At 35.3% G+C, this 25726-nt stretch overlaps 1 protein-coding gene and 1 long non-coding RNA gene across 2 annotated transcripts; both read right to left on the reverse strand.

Annotated features, from left to right (window-relative positions):
* On the reverse strand, positions 1 to 1047 carry LOC122723233. Its single transcript, XR_006350193.1, has 2 exons — positions 1007 to 1047; positions 1 to 380 (listed from the first exon to the last, which is right to left on the reverse strand). It is a non-coding gene; the product is annotated as an uncharacterized LOC122723233 (long non-coding RNA).
* Positions 1048 to 1250: 203 nt separating this feature from the next.
* Positions 1251 to 11933, reverse strand: LOC110611395 (ubiquitin carboxyl-terminal hydrolase 25). The gene is made up of 9 exons (XM_021751695.2): positions 11418 to 11933; positions 10865 to 11330; positions 10720 to 10795; positions 10514 to 10606; positions 6529 to 6615; positions 5672 to 6411; positions 4390 to 4518; positions 1881 to 2029; positions 1251 to 1780 (listed from the first exon to the last, which is right to left on the reverse strand). Exons 1-8 carry the CDS (start codon positions 11596 to 11598, stop codon positions 1924 to 1926), a joined length of 1878 nt encoding a protein of 625 aa, XP_021607387.1. The 5' UTR covers positions 11599 to 11933; the 3' UTR covers positions 1251 to 1780; positions 1881 to 1923.
* Between the last annotated feature and the right edge of the window lie 13793 nt (positions 11934 to 25726).

Below are 25726 nucleotides of genomic sequence, written 5' to 3' on the forward strand. Positions count from 1 at the left end.
TGAAAATTTTAATATATTCAAAATTTAAATTTAATAAAAATTAAAATAAAATAGATAAAATTCAAATTATCAAAACTCAAAAAACTCAACTGAAGTCTTTCGTGTTGCTTGCCACTGTATACTGTCGTCCGCCGCTTATCTCGCTCATTGATCATCATTGCCCACCATTCGTATTGCCTATTAATCGTCGTTCTCCATCGCTCGCATCACCTGTTAATTGTTGTTGCCCACCACTCACATCTCTCGTTTCTCACCATCACATGCAATTCGCATCTGTCGCTATTCACTATCGCGCTACTCGCCTTGCTTGCCATTTCATGCTGAGCGGCTGCCGGCAGCAGCTGCTCGCTGCTTGGCATCACCCTTAGCTCCTCAATCTCCTTTGACCAAAGGACGTAAATGGAGGTATAATGAAGATGATTTGAAAATTTAAAGATAAAAATAATTTAAGAATTTGAAAAGAGAAGAAGAGAATTTGAAAATTTAAGTGGTAATTTTTCTCATTAGTAAAGATATTTTTAAAATTATATTTTAATTTCTTTTTTTATTAGACTTAAATTATTAAGTTAACAAAATTATTAAATTAAAATACTTCGAATTTTAATGAAATTAAATTTTAAAAGTTAAAATGTTAAATTTTAAAAATAAAAAGACACGTTGATTGATCGATGATAGATTGAATGAAAAAAAAGTAATTTTTCCATAATGTAGTTAGGAGAGAAAAATAATAGTGCTGCAAAATCATTTGTTAGGAGGGGCCGCTCTCGGCACCTCTTGTCATATCTCCTCTCAGATCTTAGATTCTCGGTTTTCCTTTTTTTTTTTTTTGCAAATTTTCCTTGATAAACAGGATCGCATTCCGATTTTCTGTTACATTGCTTCTGGGGTTTGAAATAGCTTCTGGGATTTAGATCCTATAATAATTTATTGTCAATTATCACTGGTTGGTCCACAAAATCGGCAAATGTTTTTTTGGATTGAATGCAAGGGTCCATTTTGGAAATACCTGTAAATATCCAATCTTTCCAAGAGTCCTTCATCTCCCCCCTCACCACCCCCCCCCCCCCCCCCCCCCCCCCCCCGAGCTTTTAGCAGGATCCACGAGTGTCTGTTAAAGAGTAGTTTACCAGAACCAGGTTAAAATGCAATATGTTCTACCTTTCCAAATGGGGGCTATCATGGGAGATACAGTTAGAGTAGCACCACAAATTCAGACTTAACAACAGATTAAACTACCACTGTACCAGAAATTATAAGGAAATAGAGAATGTAATTAGAAAAGCACAAAATCACCTGTTTAACTGGGGCAGAGGCAGAGGGTAACATTTGTGATGACAATAAACTCAATGATGGAATGATGGTATACAGTCACGAGGTACTATTTGGACACTATTTTACTGAAAATTGTTTCTTTCATCCCCTAACTGAGGATTATACACTAAATGATACTGCCAAAAAGGATATAGTACAATATCTATGGGATTCTTGAGTTCTCTATCAAAAGTAACTTGAAGGCTTGGGGAAGAAAACTGGTGGCAACATTTGAACTTGGACCTTTCATCTCAAAACTGCTGATTAGGAACCTACCAGTTTAGCAAAATAACAAATATAAAGGGGAAAGGAGAAATTAAAAGGCAACATAACAGCCTCTCGCTGTCACTGGGAACACCTGCTCAAAATAGACAGGTCATAGAAAATCCCCAGTTACTGTCTTCCGGAAAAAGAAAAATACCGATTAGTCATACAGTTTATACATGGAGCTCCACCAACCATCAAGAGACTGCAAAAATATTAAACCTCTGTTACGAATCCAGCCAGCAAAGCTCTGACATCAAGCATTCCATGCGAAAAATAAGATATTCAGGAAGTAATAAAAATACCTCCTTAACTATCGGTCCACTTGCCAAAAAAGAAACCAGAATGTCACTTCTCTTGGCTGAATGAACGGAGATGTCTAATTAGATCCTCTTTTAATGATTCAGGTATCTGTGAAATAAAGGTTGATTTAGCCTCTGTGATCAAGAGCTTCCTGCATTACAAAAAGTAGCCAAGGGATGAAGTATTAGAAGACTTCTGTTGTTGAACTAGCAATAAAAATCAACCATCATGCTTAGATAAAATGCAATACGGATCAATGGTCATGCATGAAGACAATACAAGATGAGGAATATATCTTTAGAGAGGTAAATGATTGGATCAAGCCAACTTTTGAAGACAAAGATTATATGTCCACCTCCAGTTGTGAGGCATGCATTCACTTCATCACCATGAGGTTTGCAACATGACACTTTATCCCCCAAGTAACATTTACTTGAAGATATCAACTATATTCACTAGAGTTGAGCAATAAATGGTTTAATTGAACCGATCCAATGTAATTCAGTTTTCCAGTGAACCGGTTTCGTTCCCATTTTCATTTTTAAAACAGTCAGTTTTCCAGTTCGATTCGATTAATTCAATCCGATCAGTGTATATTCTCCTCAAAATGCAAAAACAAGATCAGATTCCTCTGTCCAATCAGTGTCTCATTTTGATATTGTAATTTGTTGTTTTGTAGGGTGTTGATTTGTTTCTTCTATTTTGGAGTACACTTCAAATTTGGGTCTTATAGCAAATGTAGCTTGTTGACTTTGGTTGTGTTAATTACATTAAATTGATGTCCAGGTCGCTAGTATCTTTTGATGATTTTTGGTTGCTCTGTAAGGGGATTTGGTGAATTTTTGCTCTAAGGGGATTTAGGGGTTTGTTGATCTCTAATGTTCAAGAGGAAATGGCATCGCTCAGAGAACAGCAGGGTTTGGGTATTTATCAAAACTGATAGATTCCGAACCAAACTGATTTTTGTCAGTTTTGGTTCACTTCGGTTCAGATCAATCTATAAAGATAAGCAATTTGATTTTTGGTTTTTTCGGTTTGACTCGATTGGGAACCAAACCAACCAACTAATGCCCCTAATATTCACCGCTAAATAACTTAAGATCAGGAAAAAAAAAGTGTTGATTCAAACATCTATATTCATAACCATAGGGTGACAAAGTGTTGCTCTGCGCTGTTTCAGTTCTTAAACCCGTTTAAGGCTGTAGAAAAAGAGAATCTATTCAACAGTTGGAAGTAAATCTACAAAAGCAAGCCCCATAGCAAAGAAAATCAAGCTTCAATATCATCTCATCTCTCCATTATTTTCATCTTGTATCACCTAGGAAACCAGGCTACTACTATAAATCATAACATCATTTAGAGAGCTCTTAGCAATTGGCCAAAACATGTAACTAGGTCGCATTGACAAGAACAAAACAATGCCCATAATACAGAGAATGGTGATACTTGGAAATATATTCAACCATATTCTGAAATTGTGTTGCATTAAATATGAGGGTCCACATGGTTAGTAGTTGATGAACTGATGGCCATTATTGGTAATTGATAAATGTTGATTTGTTAAAACTTCTGCAGCAATTGCAATTATTATGTCAAATGACCATCAAGGATATAATTTATTTTCAAATATATCTTAACATATAACATAATATTTTCCGCTTTGATGTTACATGAAGCAAATGTTAGCAGAAAATAATAATTAAGAAAATTACATTTAGGTTTGAGTATATACTTGTAACGATGAATTTTTTTTGCCCATAGATTAAGATACAATAGTTGCTTGTTTTTTGAGAGAGAGAAAAAGAGAGAAAGAGAGAGAGAGAATAGATACCATAGTTCAACAATTACTTAAAATATTTTAATAATTGTCTTTTACTTTTGATAATCATAAACAATTTGATTATATAAAAGGATTATTTTAGAACAAAGTAATGCTATTCTATTATTAAGAAAAAATTGATAGGGTATCTCATCCCAATAAAAAATAGTCAAACAGATACCATCTATTAATAAGAATTGCAGAGCTTTTAGAATCAGCAGTTGTTGGGTGCTCCGACTAAAAGCTGATTTTCATATGGTAAATGGGTTAATGACCTCATTGTTAGAGATCAAAAATATTAGTTGGCCAACATCTAAACCAAACATCTAAATTTGTTAATATATTCATCAAATAGAAATGCACACGATTGAAGCAAATGCTGCCCGAGAAAAGCTTGCTTTAGAAGCATAGATGAATTTCATGTCACATAATGCTCGGAGTAGATTAACAATTGGATCTGATATATAAGCATGCAAATTTTGTTTTAACACAGGCAAACATTCATATTAGCTCAAAATAATAACATCTTCTCAGAAATAAATCTTTTAAATGCGAGCTCAAAAAGACATTCTCTACATAGAAAGTGGCCAAGCAAAGATATTTACTTCCAAGAGAAATTAAATACATTAGGACTCTGAAGTTCTGTCTAAGTTCTAGTGAACACAAGCTAGATAAAGTTAAACAGGACTTACTTTAATTCAATATCAGTTGGGATGTTCCTTGCTCCTCGTGCACATAACCTCTTCCTCGAACACATAAAACTGTATACCTTATTCGACCAGCCACATGATCGCAAAACTGAAGAAGCTTCTTGCTTGAGACTAGCACGTTTAATGCACGCACAAATCAACAAATAAATAGAGGCAAACATGACTAGAAAAATGGTTAATTTGCAAAACATCCAAATGATCAAAGTATAAACAATTGGAACATCTGCAATATCCATTTTGAACCCCAAATGATGCAAGAAACTACGCATCAATAAATTTACGAAACAAACACTACAACCTATATGGCAGTTACTATGATAACTTGCAAGTCTGATAATACTTAAAATTAATCATTCTTCTATTAGGCATTGGGGTTAAAACTTTTTCTCTTTTTCTTTTTTTTTTTTGGTCAAAAAGCACCCTTTTATAAGTTGTAAAAGAAACAGTTTGAAACAGACAATTAGATGCTTTGGAGTTTTTACAATTAACACTTGTTGCAACTCCCTCAAGGACAATTTTTAATGGCCTCTATTCAACAAATTCATTATGGTGCTATTCTTAACAACAGTTCCAACAGGGCAAAACAAAATCAAACCATTATCCAAAGTACTACAGACTAGGACTGAACATTAGGATAAAAATGCACCAATTAACGCCACTACTACAGCTAGAATACAATCAAGTCACTAAAATTTAATTGTATTCTAATAAGGCCTAGTAACCTAATTGAACAAATTCTAGCCGACTGATGAATGAAAATTTGGCGTGGACATTTTCTGTTATGTTCTTAAGCTAACCCCAAATCATTTGGGATCCATGAGATCAGCTAAAAATGTTTTTGTCTTGCACTTTTATCTATTTAGGAGAGATAGAAACATTAAGTTGACCTTATGAACCCAAAAAGGCCTGAAATCAGTTTAAGAAGATAATAAAAATACATATAGATGTGTTAAATTTCCTTTCACCGATTGGCTGAAGTATGTTCAATTAGACCTAAGTGGAATTAAGTTCAGTGACTTAATTGTGGTAAATATCTCTCGTAACCACAATACAATTTAGTCACAAGGAGTGCAATTTACCAGAACTTAGAACTAGGATTCAAATTGTGGAAAAATCAAAACCTCAAGAATTTAAAAAGATGTCAACAAAAACACAATGAAATACATAATTTGGCAAATTCAGTAACATGGCTTCTGACCACATCCTTATTAGCACCATTATATAAGGAAAACGAGTAAAGCCATTATGATAGAATTTTACGCACACTTCTTTTAACTCTTTGACTTTGGCTCGAGAATGAGAATCCTGTGCAAACAAAATGCAAGAGTCCTCTAATTTCCTCTTTAACTCTGAAGTGCCAGTGTGGCCATTCTCTCTACTGTTTTGCAATTCAAGGTGATTATACCCTTTTTCTGCCACCATCTTAACCATAGTACCATTAGCTTCAGAGAGATCCGGCTTTACTGAATCTAAGGCACCATTTTGAGTAATAAAGTTTTCACTTGCTCCTGCAATGGATGGACAGGTCTCATCAACAATGATTTTGTTTTTGCTGCACCCGTTTCCATTTATTATTGGTGACATATCCTTATCAAGTTTCTCCATATAAACTGTGTCCTTAGCATCCCCATCCATATTCATGTTTCGACTCTTATGCATGTCAGCATTTCTGTCAACAGTAGGAGGAACCCTTCTGGAGCTAGATCCAGAACCATTCAACTTTATCTGCCGAATAGAAGACACTTTATCACTCTTAGACATGGATGGAATATCCTTGCATGAAGATTGATCAACACATTTTGGTGCAACAGCAATCTTTGGACTTTTAGATGTCCCAACGCCATTAAAATTGCTTGATTTTACTCCACTGGTAGCACCAGAAGGAAGTGGCCTTTGGTTAGTGCGTGAGAAGAAAAGAATATAGACTTTCTCTGACAAGACATCCTGCAGTGTTGAAACTGTCACATATGAATCATTACAGCAATACCACCGACCCATTGCATCCTGCATATTTATAATCAGAAATACGCTCAGCATGCAATTGATATAGTCACCTTCCTGAAACTAACAGGACTTCAAAATAAAAAATAAAGCAATTTAAAAGAGCAGGAAAACTCATGCCTTGATATATGCATAGTAGTGTCCAGATTCTGGTGAGTATCCTGAATGCACAATGGTGCCAAAAAGATTATACTCTGGTTTCAGATCCTAGATGGGGAAAAAAACAATGTAAATATGTAGGAAATAGCCATCAGAACAAACATAACAAGACAATAAATAAAGGTAACTGGGATTATGCTGTGGACGAGCCATATTCCAAGCATTCAACACTCTTCCAATTATATCACACTAGAGAGAATTTCCTTAGAGTTCATTTAGATAGGATTGCATTTGGAATGAAGGTGGTCTATGATTTGCATTTCAAATGTAAAATCATAAAACACCAATGTAATGTCAAATTCAAATACCCCTTCATTTCAAATCCACATATATCCAAATTAACCATTATATAATAAATAAATAAATAAGTATTTAGATTTCTAAAAAAAATACAATTAGATGCTATTAACATATTGGGATCACACAGAATATATTCCTTATGTAAACCTCACAGATGTTCTGTTCATCTGTAGATTCTTGCATGTAATCAATGGATACCAATTACCAAATATTACACTGCAGGTGCTACAAATATTCAACTACACTTTTATTTGAATGTTATTGGTTTATGCATACTGCACAATCTGGTCTATTACTTATATTTTAAGCAAGAAGATTTACTAACATATTGTTGCCCAATGATTGACAAACAGTAAATTTAATGTTTTGTGCCAATTGCTCTTTGGATTAGTTTTCGGGAAAGAGTTGCTAAATCACTTCAATCCTGTTTCAGTTCACTAGATAAAATAAAGCAGTTAGAAGGTAGATGTTGTGAAGTGGAGATTGAAGGAAAATGATGGCATAAATCTGTCTCACTTGATAGGGCTTCCATAAGACATCAAGAAGCTGTTTTTGCTAAAAGATCCCCTTCATCTGCATCAATTGTTATTATATTGTCTCCTAAATTAGTACTAGAAGTACAGGCAATTGTCAGGTTGTGCTCCCATACATTTAGATAATCAAAGTTGCATCTAAAAATATCAGAAATAACATTTAGGTGACACTGAATATGGTGCAGACTAAGACTGAAGTGGATGTGCAAAACACCCAGGTTTTCAGAGATAAGACATGAGAGTGACCTGGATGTAGCAAGCCAGACAAGGTTAGCATTACATTTTCTCTTTATCCACAGAGATATTGCTATAACAGCAATGGTAAATTATAACTTGCTATCAATGTGTTGTGGAAATATAGTTCAGCACGTGTGCAATCTTCATCCAACTCCAATTATAATCAATAAAGCTTTACAAGTGATTGCAAGCATCTGGAGCATAGAATATTATGAGAGTGGCCCTCCCAAGAGAAGGAAAATATTTTTCTTTTTCTCTACTCCACATTGTGTTACAGATACCTTAGACTTCTATCACTTTGAAATATATCATTTAAGACATTCCACTAGATACACTTTCCTCCAATAAAAAGAACAGAAAATTTTCCACTTAATTAACAAAATGAAATTCCTCAGTTAATTAAATTGCCATCAGCATTGTTGAATTTTATATGACATGCTTCTTAAATTTAAGCGGCATTAAAGTTGATAGCAGGCCAAGATGTGGCAAATCTCTGTTTCTCTTTATTCTTTAAAAAAAAAGGGGTGCTGATTTGCGCATTTTTGTTTTTGTTATTTTTGGTCAACATCCTTCACTAATAAGAGTTCATTGTTACTTCTTCTTGTTGTTTTCAGTTATTGCTAGTATTCTTATAGAGGCCATAAAGACACCTTTATGTATAAGGGAAAAAAGGTTATAATGTGGCTGATTACAACAACGCTCAGTTGATAAACACAGAGGAAAAGAAAAGGTCTAGGTACTAGGTAGTTTATAAAAGCAGTAAGTTTCACTTTCATTTATGTTATGCATGCTGAAGAAGGAAGAAAAACAGACCAAAAATGTGGAGATTATACACTGCAGCTTATGTACTGTGATTCATGGGCTTGTTTTAAATGGTAGTCTCTAAACCTACAAGTCGTAGCCATTGAAAAAACCAGTGTTTTAGGTGTCAAAAGGCATTCCGCTGATTTTGTTGCTAACAATGAAACCTTTCACATAACTGAGAGTATGAGACATAAGGGATCATAGTAATTAAAGGGGCAACTTGTCAAGGTGCACGGCACAAGTGCCTAAGAGAGGTTAGGCAACAAAGAAACTGAAATTTTCTAGAATTCAAAATTAATATTAGATTGAAAATCAGTATCTTAAGTGTGACTAAGCATTCCACTAAGTTGTTGCTAAAAATGACACCTCGCATAATTAATAGATTTACATCATAGTTATTAAAGGGGAAAGGTTCACTAAGGCACAAAGAGGACCTAATATAGACAGATGTGCCACAAGTGTGAACCTAAGAGAAGTTAGGGACCTAAAATGAAATATGCTAGAAATTAAAATTAATATTTGATATTCACAAGAAGTTCAATATATGAGCATGCCACAACTAAAATCCAACTATTAATGACATAAAAAAAGCCATAGATCCATAACAAATCAAAACATTAGCATCACACCAACACAAGTATAAAAAAAATTGTCACTTTGTTGAGATATGCACACATTAGACATAAGAACGGCTGCCAGATTATAATTTTCTGCAATATGTGGAAAAGTTACAAGTAGGCCATGAGAAGCATATGAAACTTAAGGCTAGAACTTCCCTTTCTTTCCTTTTATGAGAAAATAACTTGAATGTGACCCATCAAGTTCTTAAATAGTATTGCAATGAACCATATGTTTTTATCTACAGTTACGATATTTGTCAAATTTTCCTATTAATTGTACAAATTGAAGAGAACTGTCCATGTGAAATGAAAGACAATGATCAAACAAGAGAAAATGGAAATGCATTCAAAATTCAAAATCCAAGGGGGAAAAAAAGGAGGGGATAAAAACAGAGTGCAAAAAGAGGGAGGAGTGATTGAGAGCTACAGAGAGAGGACCCAGATATGATGATAAAGCATCTTTCCGGTGAAATGGTGAGAGTAAAGGCATGTGGATGTTCACAGCAGGAGATTCTGGAGGTAATGAACTAGTAGGAGTTAAACAACTTTTCAACTAGCAACAGTGACTCCAATGACCTTTCTGGGAGATCAAAACGGTGTAAGTTGGCGTTGCATTTTATTGGCAATAGAGCTCGGTATAAGTGGTGGAACGTAAGGTGCTCCTTTTTCAAGTCTTGCACATTGCAAAAGATGCATGCCTAGTCAACAACGTCTAGCTTTGCAATGTGCCTCACCTCATCCCAGTAGAATGCGGGCCAGGCTCTAGGGCCTGGTACAAGATGGACTTATTAGATTGTTCCCAATAACAAAAATGGTTATGATTGCTTTAAAGTTTGCACCTTAAAGTAGTAAAAAGACTATCCATATCATGCTGACAAGTTGCATTTTGAGGCATAGTTTGAAATTTTTGCTAAGCATAATCTTAAAAACTGGACCACACACAGTGCCATCTAGATTATCCCTTCAAATTCTAAGCAGGGAAAATCTAATCTATAGCTTATGTGGAATTTAATTTCTCCTATGAAGATTCATATTGTTATTTGTTAGGCAGGACTTTTAGCAAGATCTTAACAAGGATGCCATGCACATGGCAACCAAGGAAGTTAGTCATGAGTATATCTTGCTAACACGTGTATTATAATCTAATTGCACTTTATAAGATTTGTTTTCTGATTTCTATATCTTATCACATAATTAGTTTTGATCGTGCACATAGTATATATTTTCAGAATCTCTGTTTGTGCTCTAATTTGAACCACTAACTATGGTTTTGTGTGTGCATATGCAAGTCATTTCAAAGTGAGTGCACATGATTGTACATGTTCATGTTTGCAAGCACACATTGAAAGAAGCATGAGTCTGTACATGTATAATTTTTTAAAATAAAAATTAAATAAACTCAGTCCAACAAGCAAACCTAACTCAATGGATCCTTTATCAGATTGCCCATACCTGGTTCCCTTTACACATGAAGCTAGAAAGCACCAAAACTTCATCAAATGCAATGGCCTTCTCAATCTTGCCACCAAATGTGCCCTCAAATCTCTGTATCCACCACATATAACAATCACTCTTTTTAATCAAAAGCAAGATGGCAAGCGACTATCAAGCTTAATAAACAAACAACCAAGAAAACTAAAGAAATCAAGATGACCCACCTTCAGTTGGATTACCAAGATATTAGGTGCTTGAAGAATTGACATTTGCTTCCTCGCTGTCACCAATTTCTTACAACTAAACAAGCATAAGTCTCTCGTTCGTGTGTAAATTAAACGCAACACATTCAATATAGAAATTACTTACTTTTCACATCTGTACTTATTGCTGCCATCCAAGATCTCAGGCTGAAAGAACTTTTGCATTGCTTCTCTAAGCGAATTACTATGCAATACATCGAGACTGATGTCCATAATCTCATCAACCTTATTGGACTCAGAATTGCATGACAAGCACTTCACCTGGCTCTGCAAAGCACCTCCAAATATCTCCCTAACGACAGTGTTGGTGCCATTAAAGGAGTCATTCCCCTTGCGCCGCAGCTTCATGAGTCGCAAGCAGGTGTTATGACACGCATCAATGACATAGCGCAGGAACTCATGTGCATCCTCTTGGAGGCCGCACCGAAAGTGCTCGGCAAAAATCCTGAGACAGCTCTGAATCTTTGCTGGGGCATCAAGCGTTAGGTCCAGGCTTAGGGAACGGACTATCCGTTTCTCAAGTATACAAAATGGGCACTCCCGCTTTCTTTCCCCGTTAGAAACCGAATCACCTGCAAAAAGAAGAAGTGGGATTGGCATGAAATTGAAGCAAATTAAGAAAGTGGGTAGAGTTCCTAATCAACAAAAAATGAACATACAGAGAGAAGAATGCTGTAAACGGAGACAAAAATTGGCAAGGGGAGGAGTGTAAGTGAGGCACTGAAGGACGCTATTGAGATAGCAAGAATTGCCGAGATTTTTCAACCCTAAAGGCGGACCATTCTTCCTTTTCTGACTCAGTAAACTCGGCTGCCAACTCATCTGCAATTGCAATCCCATTCATCAACACCATCAATAATTCGATGATGATGAAGAAGACGCTGAGCTTCCCTCTTCATTTGAAACAACAACAGCCGGTGCGAAGTCGTTTCCAGTCGGGGACAGCCGCGACTTTAAACCGAATCGCATCGCGAAGGATGAGTTATTAGAAAGAAATAGTGAAAATGGAAGATTTGGGCATTCTTGTTGTGGTTATGATCAGAAATTGCAGACGAAAGCCCCAATTAGTGAGATTTTTCTGGGTTTTGGTTGCCTCTGGTTGCCGTCAAAATTTGCAGAGCTCTTCCTTTCCCCCCTCCCCCTCTTGATTTTCTCTTGGCCTCCCTTATTAATTTATGAATTTTAAGTATTTGGATATAATGCTCTATTTTGTAAAAACTAAATAATACATCTCTGATTTTAATGTATTTTTTTAATTTTTTTTTATTTTGGACAAAATAAATTTAAAAATATAAAAAAACATTTTTATGTATTTATTTATATATTTTTTATTTTATCAAATTACACACATCCTTATAAAAGATTTGAAATTTTTTTAAAAAAAATCATACATATTTATCGTAAAAATAAAAAAAATAACAAAATTTAAAAAAATAATAAAACAACGTGTATTTTTTATTAAAAAATTATCATGAAATAATAAATATTAAGTCTACCGCTTTAAAAATTTGCATTTACTTAAATCAAATTTAATTTACATATTATAAACTTTTACTCTTCTTATAAATATATGAGAGTGTTATATTTTTTTAGAGATTTTAAATATTTGAATTTAAAAAATAAGAAAGGGAAAATGCAAAAATAAATGAAGAAAAATTAAAAGTTAAGGAAAAAAAATTAAGAGAAATATCTCTGAAAATTTAAGCAAGATTTGTCCATCTATGAAAAAAATAATATTTTATCATTTTATTCAATAAAATAATTTTGAATGTAATTTTTTAATTATTATCTTAAAATTAATCTTTTTACATTTATTTTAAATTTTCATTTATTTCAAATAATAATATAAATAAATTTTATTATTTATTATTAATCAGTTTAGTCATGTTTATTAAAGATGATAAGTAATATAACCAGTTTCATAACTATATAACAGTAATTTTTAATTAAAAAGTATTTTATATAATATTTTTCTTTTTAAAATGGGATTGGGAGGATTGGGAGAAGTATTTTATATGTTAAAAATCAATATAATTAATAAATATTTTTTAATTTATAGGGTTTGCAAGTTTGTTTATTTCTTATTATAATAAGAAATTTAAGCATTCACATGCTTAATCTTGTATTAAATGTATTTGAGATATCATATTCTATTTTTTGATTTTTAATTTTCATTTCAGAAAAAATAAAAAAATTTAAATATTTTATTTTTCTATAAATAGATCAACGTCTATTTTCATAAAAAAAATATAGCATTTTAAAATGATGTCATATAAAAACACAAATATATATATATATATAGTATAAAATTAATAGATAAATACAAATTAATTTTTATCAAAAATCTAAAATACAAATTAAATGAATTTAAATTGTGAAAACAATTATTTATCAACAATATATGCAAAATAGATTGATAGATCAATAAAAAAAATTAATTAAAAATATTAAAATAATTTAAAAATTAAAATAAAAACTATTTTCGTGTTCTCTCCTCTCCCTCTAGTAGCCAGCTTTATATATATATATATATATATATATATATATATAATAGATTTCAGCCTTGACTTAAGAATATAAAAATATATAACTCAATTTCAATTTATAATAAAGAAAAAACCAATATCTCAAAATATGATTTTTACCATGAATTATATTATACATCTAAAAAACACACCAACTATATTTATATGCAATTTTCACAATATTGGCTTTCTCATTCTATATTATATGTTTACATAACTATTAATACTCTTTAAATTCTATTTATAAATTAGAAGTTTGATTTTTTTAAGTATATTTAAGAGTATTCTCTATCTTTATTTTCGTTCAAACGCTAATTTTTCGTCTCCTTTTATATAAATACTTTATTAAATTACCATTCTTTTTATAAATATATCATGTTTCGATTTATTTCTTCAATTGAATATGTGTAATTCTTTAGTTTCTATGATGATATTAAAGAAAAAAAAATCAACAAGTTAAAGAATTGCATTTCAACGAGAGAGAGACTTTTTTCCAAATGACATTCCTTTATGCTAATATAATAAGGAAGTAAAATTAGTTAATTCATAATAATCGTTCATGAAAAAGGACTTCACTAATACTCAATTACGAGATATGAACTAAAATTACGTTGTGCATATATTTTTCAGTTAAAAAAAGAAAAAATCAAAAATTTTTCTTTTAAAGTTGATGTTATGTAATGAAGAAATTAGTATACTTTTTTGAATGGTTTGATTCAAAGTTTATAGTATAAGCTAATATTGTGATTGTTGCTAATGAGGGGATAATATGATTGATTTTTTTGTATTTTTAAAGTGTAAAAAATAAGTAAAGTATTCGATTCGAATTATTGAGCTTTGGACATAAATAAATTTAGGATATATAAAACCACTATGCTCTCTGCATTTAAAATGATTATTGTATCCATATTAACCACAAACTTGCAATCCAAACTGCATGCTCATTGCAGATCAATCCCTCACCGAAAGCACCTCTAGTGAAAACAATCACTCATTTGAGTTAAAATCAAGGTTTTAATTTTATTGACTTTCATCAATTAAATAACTAAAAAAATGAGAATTAATCTTTAATGGATGAGATGGAATAACATTTTTTTCTTAATTAGAAGTCTCGAATTGAAATTTTAAATACGGAACGAATCTAGATTAATAAAAATAAAAATTACCATAAATGAATCTGATTTAAGCCAAAAGGCAGCTACAATATAATTAAAAAAATGTTATTTCAAAAGTGAGATATTCTTATTCAATTCGCACACAGAGTTATTAGCGTGCAATAAAGAAATAAAATAAGAGAGTATTATTTTTGGTAGTGAATTTTAATTTCAAACAACAAGAGGAGTAACACACTTTCTGCAATCAATAAGATATTATAGATTTAAAATTTCGGATAGGAGCTGACCCTGTCAAATCCCCTCGATTAGGTTCGTCCTGGAATGAAATATGCTAAAAACATAAAAGAGTTTAAATAGTAATCATTTTGAACATAAATTAATATCAAAAGTAATGATTTTGCAAAAGTTTAATTTATTTAATATATATATTTTATTTTAATTTCAAAGAAATAAAAATTTTTTTATTAAAAATCTATAGCACATGAACTATTCTGAATAAAAAAATTTAAAAGAATTATTTAAAAAAAGATATTTCATGAAATTTTTTATCAGCTAATTTGAATTTAACTTAAAAAAAATTACTATTTAATCTCTATATATTACCATTATTAACAAATCAATCCATTGATTTTAAAAAATCTATTAAAATATTTTTTTTCGTCAATAGAATAGTTTTTCATTTATTTTTATCGTTAAAAATATATTAAAAGACTAAATTATCCTCATTCTTCTTCTTCTTTGAGGAGAAGGATGAGAATGAGGAGGAATGATTATTTTATTGACGGAGAGTAAAGGTAAGAACGTTTTAATAGATTCGAAAAAAGATAAGAATGTTTCAATAGATTTTTGAAAATGTAGGGACTGACTTATTAATAATAGTAATATCTAAAAACTTAATAGGGGGTTTATTTGAGGATAAAATTAGGTTTTAAAATTTGTTTAAATCATTTTTCATTTATTTTTAATGGAAAAGGTAATGAAAATACTATTTCGTTAATAGAGAGAAAATATAAAGACATTTTAATAGATTTCTGAAAAATATAGAGACTGATTTATTAATAATAATAATATTTAAAGACTAAATAATAAATTTTCTAAAAAAATAAAATAGGTGAATGAAAATTTAACAACATATGAAAGTAATTTATATAGTCGACTAATATTAGTATTTAAAAAAAAGTATAAAAAATATCTTGTGATTTCACTCATTCTTACTTATGGTTTATAGTTCAATTTGTATCAAAATAGTACCTGTGATATTATGTCGTTAGCAAATAGCGGCAATTTTCTGACGTCGTCAAGAAATACTAACATAACAATTAAAATATAATTATTAATTAAAACGTGAAAGTATAAAAAAAGTATATTGTATTTTCACTCATTTTTATTTTAAAATCAGTGGTTCAATTTGTGTTAAATTAATATATTGTAATATTATTTTCATATTTGACGGTATTTAAAAATTACAACCTTTTACTAATAGTGCAATACTACATGTATTATTTTAACACAAATTAAACCACAGATTTATAAGTGAAAAATCGATAAAATCAAAAAGTATTTTTTTTTATTTTTTAAAAATATTTTATATTTAAATTATTATACAAAATATATATTTAAATTATTATATATATATATATATATATATATATTTTTTTTCCAAAGATAAAAGATTAATGTATTTATAAAAAAGGGTTGTTCAAGACAAACTCACCAAAATAGACTCCAAGCAAACCCAACTCAAAGCCAACCAAACTCAATAGGAAAGGGCAAAAGTCCATATAAAGAGAATTCTAGGTCTAATGGGTTATCTAATCCTAAAGGTAAACGCAGGTCAAAACTCAACAAGAAAAACACCGACATCATCTGCAAACGAATTAGTGAGAATTGCCTCTAATTCTTAACTCAAAACAAAAAACCAAAAAAAAAAGGGAGTTATCCATAGACAAGCAGGAGAGATGTCCAGAAGCACAAGCGATGGCCAAAAACACCAAGGGCAAGGTGGATCTATAAGTAGCGAGGTAGAGTTCCTTTGGCGCTCTCATTTTTATCTAGCCATTTGAGGGACCAGATATAGTATCAAACATTGTTGATGTCCTTAGAGGTGCTAAGACCAGCTAAAACCCATATATCACATAGCAGAGATTGAGATTAGGTGACATATCTTGAAAAATATATGGGGCCTTCTAAAAAATGCATGCAAGCTCAAAAACCCTCATCGATGGAGCTTTCCAGCAACCAAAAGGAGCCGAACTCCAACACCTACAAACACAACTAATACAAATAAAACCAAACAAGAACAATAAAAGTAGCTAAATAAAGACTATCCACTATTACTGCTAAAAAAGCAACGCCCAAACAAAAAACTATTTGCAATCCCATCTAGTCTTCTCCCTCTCACAAATTGGGGGGAGGAGGAGAGGCCCTCCACTATTCAAAGAGGTAAGAAAAGGTCAACTAGTGATATATCAAAGGAACAAGAGCTTTACAATCAGACGAATCTAATAAAGAGAGACTCTCTCCTATAGAAGAGAGAGCAAATCTAGACTACTTCAAGAGCGCCCTGATTCTCTATAATTATTATATATAGTTTAGAGTTAATGGCTAAAAAATATCATGTACTTTTGATTTTGTTGCAATTACATCCTATACTTTTTTTTACCAATTAAAAAATGATATTTTAAAGTTGCTCCAATTGTATCCTGTCGTTACTCGCCACGTCAACAAATTTTCAAGGTAAAATTGATAATAATTTAAAAGTTTAGGGTAGAATTGCAACAAAACTAAAAGTATAGAATTTTTTTTTACAATTGTCTATTTTATTAATTTTTTTTTTTAAAATGGAGAAATGAAGACTAAATTTATAATTTTAGATGAATTACATATTCTTTTAGCCATTTAACCAAGTCAAATTAGATAATTATATATTTAATCCATATATTATTAGTCTTTTTGAAATCTACTCTAAATATTAGTATAATTTAGAAAAAAAGTGGTGGATTAGCATTATACTTGAGAGTTAAAAGAATAATTTAAAAAAATATCTTAAAAAATATTTTATTATTTTTAGTATTTTTTAACTGAATCATGTTAAATATTATTTTAAATTATTTTTTAATACATTAATGACGTAGCCGGAATGAAATTGTGCTATGATTGGCTAGAACCTACAAGAGACAAAGCGTGAGGCGATGGTGGGTACCCATAGCAGTCACTCCAACGCTCAAGTCATAATCTTGAAGAATAGAGAGGATGTAAATGACTACTTAGAACTTAAGTAGTATTAGCGACAACATACATTTACCTCTGTTATTGTTCTCCTTTCATACTGTAAGAAATTGAAGATAAATATAGTATTTCCTAAAAATTCGGTAATAATGAGGTCGGCTACTCGATAAAGGACATCGCCAGTTAATAAATTGGTAATATCGCGATCACAGACGAGATGAGAATGTCCCTAGTAACGGTAACTTTGTGCCAAGACTCGGCCTATCAGAGGAGGGCGAGTCATGATAGTGATCCAAATATTAAAGTATCCAGGTCTCCTTTTACTCAAGTGAGACCGTATTTTTCACTCGTTAGATCCTTGCCACTTGACCCCTGTCTTATGGTGACAACTTATAGCTTACTTGGGGCGATTGTTATGTAACATCAGAAGTCCTCTTACTAATCTTTATTTCTTAAGATTTGAAGGAGACATCTTCTATCAGGGTCCGAGACACGTGGCCCCTTGAGATTGACTCATTGCTATTCATATCGGTTCACGTACTGATCCTTTTGACGGCTGCTGCAGTGTTTATCGTGCTGCATTTAATACTTGCCGTCAAAACCACCTTTATAAAGTTCCATCGTCTTTTCTAAGTATCTCTTTTGCATTTTTCTGCAACTTTCTTTTTCATAGGAATTCACTCTATGACTCCCTTCTCGTTTCTATTAAAGTCCTCGCTTTTTTCACAGTAACTTTGTTGTCCTTTTAATATGGATAGGAACACCTCTTCCTCCTCTAGCGGGGCCTCTATTTCCAGTTCCTCCTCCGATGGTTCCATTCGAGTGCCAGCCCCCATTATTCTATTGAAGGAGACCTTCGAGAACAAGGGTAGCTCCCTCAGTGATATCTCGTATGTCTTCTCGAATAGGAACATGGATCATTTGTATGCCACATATCATATTCCTCGGGATTCCTTTCAAAATTTTGCTCCTTCTCCATGCATTCATGGTAACGACTTAATTCCTGCCGGTGACACTATCATGGTCTTCGAGGAGTCTTTGAAGGCCGGTCTCCGTTTCCCTTCAGACCCGTTCTTTGTTGAGGTCCTTCAGTTTCACAAGCTTTCTATCACTTAGCTTCATCCTAATAGCTGGAGAATCTTGGTAGCCTTTCTGTTCGTGTGTTTTAACAATCACATTGAACCTAGCATAACACTTTTCTCCTAGCTATACTAACTGGGTACTCATAAGAATGAGTTCTGATACTTTAGCAGTCAAAAGTACTTGAACATTTTTGAGCGGAAGCCCTTTTATTTAAAACGATAGAAAAATAAGTTTTTTGTCCTCCGTCATCATACTCAGGAGGGTTTTTGGCGTCTTCAAACTAGCTAGCACTATTGGGTAGAGCTGAAGAAGGATGGGGTCCGCCCAAGGAGAGAGGAGGACGAGGCTTTAGATTCCCTTATGGAAATGGCTAAAGCCTTAAGGAAAATTGATATTACTCAGGCGGTGAGGAATATAGTCTTGTCCTGGCAGAGTCATCTGCCAGCAATCCAGACCCTCACTCCTCACCCACCCAGCGCACTCCTATCTCAGTATTAGGGTACTTTTTTTTTTTATCATTTTTACTTTCCGAACTGACTATCTTACTTAATTTTTCTCTCGTTTACAGATATGGCCAGGTCAAGCAGATTCACTAAGGTGGTAGGGTAAGGCTGTTGCTGCCAGTTCTCTTGCTAAACGTGCTCACCCTTCGAAGGAGGTGAGTGTACTTCCCCCTCCCCCTCCCAGCCTACGGCTAAGGAGCTGGCACCCCTTTAGCTTGAATCTTCAGTCCCGAGCGGTTCTGCTCGTGCCTCAGTGCCTGTGCTTCCTACCAATGCCCCTTCTTCCTCCATTCTTGTGAGTGCTGGGGTCGAGTCTTCCGGCCCGCTGACATTCAACGTTTGGCCTTGGTGCTAAACAGGGCGCCTTCTCTCCTTGGTCACCCTTCTTTGGGTCTCCTGCTACTCAAGAGTGCCTAAGGCCCATAGATCGCCGTCACTTGAATGAGGTTGAGACGGACGACCTGTTCATTAATGCTATTCATTCTGCATTGGAGGGTGCCCTTTGTGCCTATGTGGTCAAGAAGCATTTTAGAGCCTTGAGGTGAGAATTTTGCGCAAACGAGATGCATAGGGAGCTTTTGGCTGAGGAGTGTTCAAACTTAAAGGCTTGGGTGGTTGAAGTTAAGGGTACGATGAAGGAGACCTTGGAGTCGATGGACAAGCTTCAGGTTGACCTTGACGCAGCCCTTGCCTCTAACCTGAGTCTTGAGAATTGGGCTAAATCTATCAAGGATTAAGTGGCCCTATTGCAATGCCATGTCTTGGAGCTGCAAGCTCAAGCTGAGGAGGCTTGGGTTGCCTCCACCACGGTAGTTGAGCTCGAGGTAGAACTCCAGGAGATAGTGGCCTAGGGTGGGGAGATGTTTGTTCAAGGCCAGGATTCAGTGAAGAAGGAGTTGATAAATCTTTTTCCTTTTGAAGATTTCTCCTGGATAGATGACATCCTCCCCAAGGAAGAAACCAAGGGTGGAGGGGAGCATGCAAAAGATACTCCCCTTGAGGATGAGCGTGATGAAGACATACCCCCGACCGGGTTTCTCCTATAATAAATGTCAAAAATATCAGTGTAATAAAGACTCGAGCGGATGAGGCTGATAACCCTGCTCTTTTGTAATCTTTTCATATTTTTTTAATGAGAATGTTGCTTTTTGTAATACCCGGCTAGACTCCGGTATCAGAATTCCTACCATCTGGTGGAATCTCGGATGTCAGAAACCTCTAGAAGGGTAAAACCATGTTTTCATAAAATGTTTTAATGTATTTTACGGTTTTAAACAAGAAAAGAAATTAAGTTTTTAATGAAAATAGCCTTGGAGAAAGATTCAGGTTCGGCCGCCGAACCTTAAGTTCGGCCGCCGAACATGCATGCGCTTCGGGAGTACTTTAGGCCCCCGAAGGCATAAGTGAGGGAAGTCCAGCTTCGGCCTCCGAACCTTATGTTCGGCCGCTGAACATGGCATGCATGCGGAGGCACGTTAGGCCCCCGAAAGTGGCCTGGCCAGCCACCTATAAAGGGGTCCCCATGTCCGAACGGGTGAGCTTTTCTCCCCATTTTTGGCCAAGGTGAGTCTCCGCCTCCCTCACGCCGATCTTGAGTTCTTTCTTCAAATCTTTCATGATTTTTATGAGTTTCCACCTTTGTTTTGAAGATATTTGAACAAAAGAGCAAGATTTGGAACTTGGAGACCCAAGGAGCGAGATCTCCCCATCTCCGAGTTGGATCGTCTCTCCTCTCGATCTTCAAGAGGTAAGAGTAGATCCATACTTCTTTTCATGTTTTAGTTGAGTTTCATGAAGATCTTTGGGGTAGAAATGCATGTTTAGGTTATTTTGAGTTTATGAGTTTTTATGTTGAGTTTGAGCAATGTATGTTGAATATGTATGTTTGATGTGTTGTAGTGACTCGCGGTTGTCGAAGCCGGTCAAAAATAACCTTCCTGGTTATCAACAATTTTACAACTGCAGATAGTGGTGAAAGGATCGAATCCACAGAGAATTGATTACCTATTTATTTTTCTCAACAAGACCAATAAAATGAACTGAAACAATAATAAATTAAAGATGAGATAAAAGACTGAAAGTGGGATCAAATGAGATAAACTGGAAGCAGAATAAAAATAAATTGCAATAAAAGTAGAATGGGGGGGGGTTTGAGATTGATTGTAGTAACTAATAATGAGAGTAATAATAGAAAGCAAATAATTAAAATAAAAGAGGAAATCAATATGAGAGAAGTCTAGTTGAAGATATGGATCCACTTTGGTTGTTTGGGTTGATCATTGAAACTTAGATTATCTTGATTGGTTCAATAGATTAGTTATGGGGGTGGAAGACGCTTCTCACCACCATGTCTCTCCTTATGATTAAATTAATTAGGGAACGTCCTCTAATTAATTACTAATTAACAAATTGCCAAGGAACGTCCTTGGGCCATAGGCATCAAAACAATTGTCAATTGCATAAAGAAATAGAGAGATCCAATCCTAGCTACCCAAACGTATGGAGATAACGCTAGATCATGCAATTCCTTGGTTTTTACTCCAAGTGTTCTAAGGTCAGAATATTTCCAGCAATTACGGACTAAAAATAATCCCAACTAACAATCAATTAACTTTGCAATTAAAACCAAGTGGCCAATTTGATCAAAACAACAAAGTAATCATATAATTAAAGCATCAATTGCATAAATATTGAACAAAACCAAAGACAATAATTTATGTTCAGATCTCACAACCCATTAAACAACCTTAGTTTCAACCAATCCTCAACTAGAATTAAAGAAATCAGCCACTCATTGGTTGAATTAAAAACATAAAATTAAAAGGAAAAGAAAAGAACCAAAAATTGAGAGGAATCTGCCCTGTGCACTTGGAGCGACGGAGATTGCCGAACTGGAGAAAATTGGAGAGATTCGGATTGAATTACTGAAGGTCGCTTAAAGCTCTTTAAATAGAGCTGCAGAGGAGCCCTATTTTGGAAGTTACTGGTCACTGTGCGTGAATTGCGTCTGCGTGCGTGAGTGTAATACCCGGCTAAACTCCGGTATCGGAATTCCCACTGTCCGGTGGAATCTCGGATGTCAGAAGCCTCTAGTAGGGTAGAAACATGTTTTCATAAAATGTTTTAATGTTTTTCATGGTTTTAAGTAAAGAGGAAAAGAGTTTTTAAATGAAAACAACCTTGGAGGAAAACCCAGGTTCGGCCGCCGAACCTCAAGTTCGGCCGCCGAACATGCAGGCATTTCGGGTGTGCCTTAGGCTCCCGAAGGCATGGGTTGAGGAAAGTCCAGGTTCGGCCGCCGAACCTCAAGTTCGGCCACCGAACCTCAAGTTCGGCCACCGAACATGGCATGCATGCGGAGGCACGTTCGGCCCCCAAACGTGGCCTGGCCAGCCACTATAAAAGGGTCCCTTAGCCGAAAACGGGCGAGTTTTTCTCCCCATTGTCGGCCAAGGTGAGCTCTCCGCCGTTCCTCACCAATCCTTGAGTTTTTCCTTCAAATCTTTCAAGATTTTTACAAGTTTTTGCTTTGTTTTGAAGATTTTCGAGTTTAAAGCAAGTTTTGGAGCTTTAAGGTTCAAGAACTCAAAAATCTCCCACCTCCGAGTTTAGGACGTCTCTCTCTCGATCTTCAAGAGGTAAGAGCCGATCTTAAGCTCATTTCATGTTTAAAGTAAGTTTTATGCAAGATTTATGGGGTAGAATGCATGTTTAGCTCATAGGTAGGTTTTTGAGTTTATGTTGTGTTTTTGAGCAATGTGTTGTTGTTGTGTGTTGTAGTTGGGGTTTAAGTTAGTTTGAAGCCCCTAGGAGCCAATGTATGTATATTTGCATGATTTGAATGAGTTATATGCATGTGGGAAGTTTTGGAGGCAAATATGCATAGAAGAGCTGAGTTTCTGCCATTCTGGGAGAAACCAGGTTCGGCAGCCGAAGGAACTTTCGGCCGCCGAACCCTCTTGTGGAGGCAGCATTCGGCTGCCGAAGCTTGCCCCCGAAAGAGGATTTTTGCCTATGTCTGGGAGTTTCGGCCGCCGAAAGTGCCGTCGAACATGCATGAGTTTCGCCTCTGTCTGGGAGTTTCGGCCGCCGAAGGTGCCGCCGAACCTGCCTGACTTTCGGCTCTGGAGGGACTTTCGGCCGCCGAACCTGCCGCCGAAAGTGCCCTGTCCAGCCTTCCTTTGCATGTTTTGCATGAATGTTTTGAGGTGTTTTAGAGGGTTTTTGGGGGATGTTTTCAGAGTCATGTTATACTATGTTGGTCCCTCATTTGAGTCCACCTGTGTAGATTCGGACCCGAGGAACCGAGGACCTCAGCAGTGAGTCAGCTGCTTCAGTCAGTGTCAGAGCTAGCCAGAGGTGAGTGGAATAAATCTTATGCTTTTAAATAAATAAATCAGTTTTGAGCATGTTCATGCATCACGGATGCCATGTGATATTTTAGGTTGTTTGCATTAGAAATCACGAATATGTTGCATTGCATAATATGTTGTTGATGTGGATGAATGTTGAATGATCCATTAGCCCTCATATGTTATGACATGATGATATGATATGGAAGTCCAGACGTGGCCTACACTACGCCCCTGGCACTATGTAAGAGAAAGACCGGACGTGGCCTGCACTACGCCCCCGGCACCATGGATTATGTATGTTATGTTATGTTATGTATAAGGGAAAGACCAGGTGTGGCCTGCACTACGCCCCTGGTATGATTGGAATATGTAGAGGGCTAAATGGTGACAAGTTCATCCTTGATATGATTAGTTGTGATGTGATGCATTCCATGATAGCATGTGTTTTAAATGCTTTATGATTCTGCTCACTGGGCTCTAGTAGCTCACCCCTCTCCCAAATTCCCCAGGTTTGCAGGTACGGGTTAGACAGAGAAGTCAAGAAGAGTAATGAAGTCTTATGCATGTAATAGTTAGAATGTGGACATGACAGATTGTATAATGATGTATGGATATGTAATATAACGATATTAAGGTTAGAAGTGTGCTTGACCATAGTATATTGTAACCCCTTTTTGATACATGATCTTAATGTTTATTGATGACTATGTTTAGCCAACTCAACACTTGTTATGCCACGCTTTGGGGGCATTGATGAGATCCCACAGAGGGGTCAAGTTTATGATTATGGCTATGTTCAGTGCATGCACAAGTTGAGTTTGGTGTATGATAGAATGTATGAAAGAAAAGTTTCAAATTTTTTTTTGCATGATTGTTGATCATGTATGGGATTAAACAGGTTTTCAGGTTACATGTCAGGCTTGCTACGGGTCCCGGCGGCCTTAAGCCGATCTGGATCCTAGCGCCGGTAGCGGTCCGATTTTCGGGTCATTACAGAATGGTATCAGAGCCCTAGGTTCATATGGTCGGACCTAGAGTGTCGGGCTCATGGATGTTATAGAAGGTCAAGCACAATAGGAAGGTCATGTCTACTAGGATAGGATGTAGAGTCCTGTCTTGTATGATGATGTGAAATGCCATGATTATATACATGTGCATTAATGCTATGATATGAATGATATGTGATGTATGTGATGCGGTTTCATGTGTGCCCACATGAACCATACGATGCTAATGTTTGCTTGTGATGTGTACTATTTTCCAGAAAACAGGATGAGAGGAACTCGTCGATCTGCACGATTGACTGGAGTGCCACCTGAGGATGAGGGCATGAGCGCCCATCCTCCTACATTGCCTAGGGCAATGTCTAGTAGGTCTAACCGAGAAAGAGCAGTAAGAGACCCTAGAAGGTCTTTGGATCTGGGTAGAAGCAGATCAGTCAGAGGAACAGTTCAAGGAGGAGTGTCTGAGGACATGGGGGATGATATGGATGTAGAGCAGAGGAGGGATGGCAGTCTGGGAGTTAGCATGTCAGAAGAAGGAATGGGGGAATCCCAAGGAGGCACTCAGGCCTCGGGATTCGTTCAGCCACCTTACTACCCACCCTTCTCACAAAACCCTGGGTATTCGATGGGAGGCACATCGGATTACCATAGCTTTAGCCCTTATCCCACACAGATGCCATACCCACCTTATTACCCACCATACCCACAGTACCCAATGTATCCACCTCCACCTTACTATCCAAATCCAGCAAACCCTACCCCAGGGGATGCTGCACCTCCTCCTCCTCCAGCAGAACCAGCAGCCCCAGCTACTCAACCTTCTAGACCTAGCTCAGCCAGTGGGAGCAAGGTCAAGATGACCGACTACATGAAGTTGGGTGCTCCCCAGTATGAAAAAGGGGATGACCCGTTTGTGTATCTTGAGAGGGTCAAGGTGATCACAGATGAGATTGGGGCTGATGATAGTAGAGCCATTCAGATGGCTGGATTCACTCTTAAGTGTAAGAAGGCACGAGAGTGGTTCAAGAATTATGTGAACCCGAAGGTGGACAGCATGTCTTGGGAGGAATTTGCAAACGAGTTTGCAGGATGGGCTTTCCCAGATAGTTCAAGGGAGCTGAAGATGATAGAGTTCGAGCAGTTGAGGCAGACTGA

The sequence above is a fragment of the Manihot esculenta genome, chromosome 3, assembly GCF_001659605.2.
Source record: "Manihot esculenta cultivar AM560-2 chromosome 3, M.esculenta_v8, whole genome shotgun sequence".
In the NCBI taxonomy this organism is placed as follows: domain Eukaryota; kingdom Viridiplantae; phylum Streptophyta; class Magnoliopsida; order Malpighiales; family Euphorbiaceae; genus Manihot; species Manihot esculenta.

Excerpts from the sequence above, each read along its gene's own strand:
- LOC110611395 (XM_021751695.2), bottom strand. The coding sequence starts at position 11,598 with ATGGGATTGCAATTGCAGATGAGTTGGCAGCCGAGTTTACTGAGTCAG. Across the intron at positions 10,796-10,864 it reads AATAAGTACAGATGTGAAAA|TTGTAAGAAATTGGTGACAG; the intron begins GTAAGTAATTTC and ends ATGCTTGTTTAG. Across the intron at positions 6,412-6,528 it reads ACTACTATGCATATATCAAG|GATGCAATGGGTCGGTGGTA; the intron begins GCATGAGTTTTC and ends ATAAATATGCAG.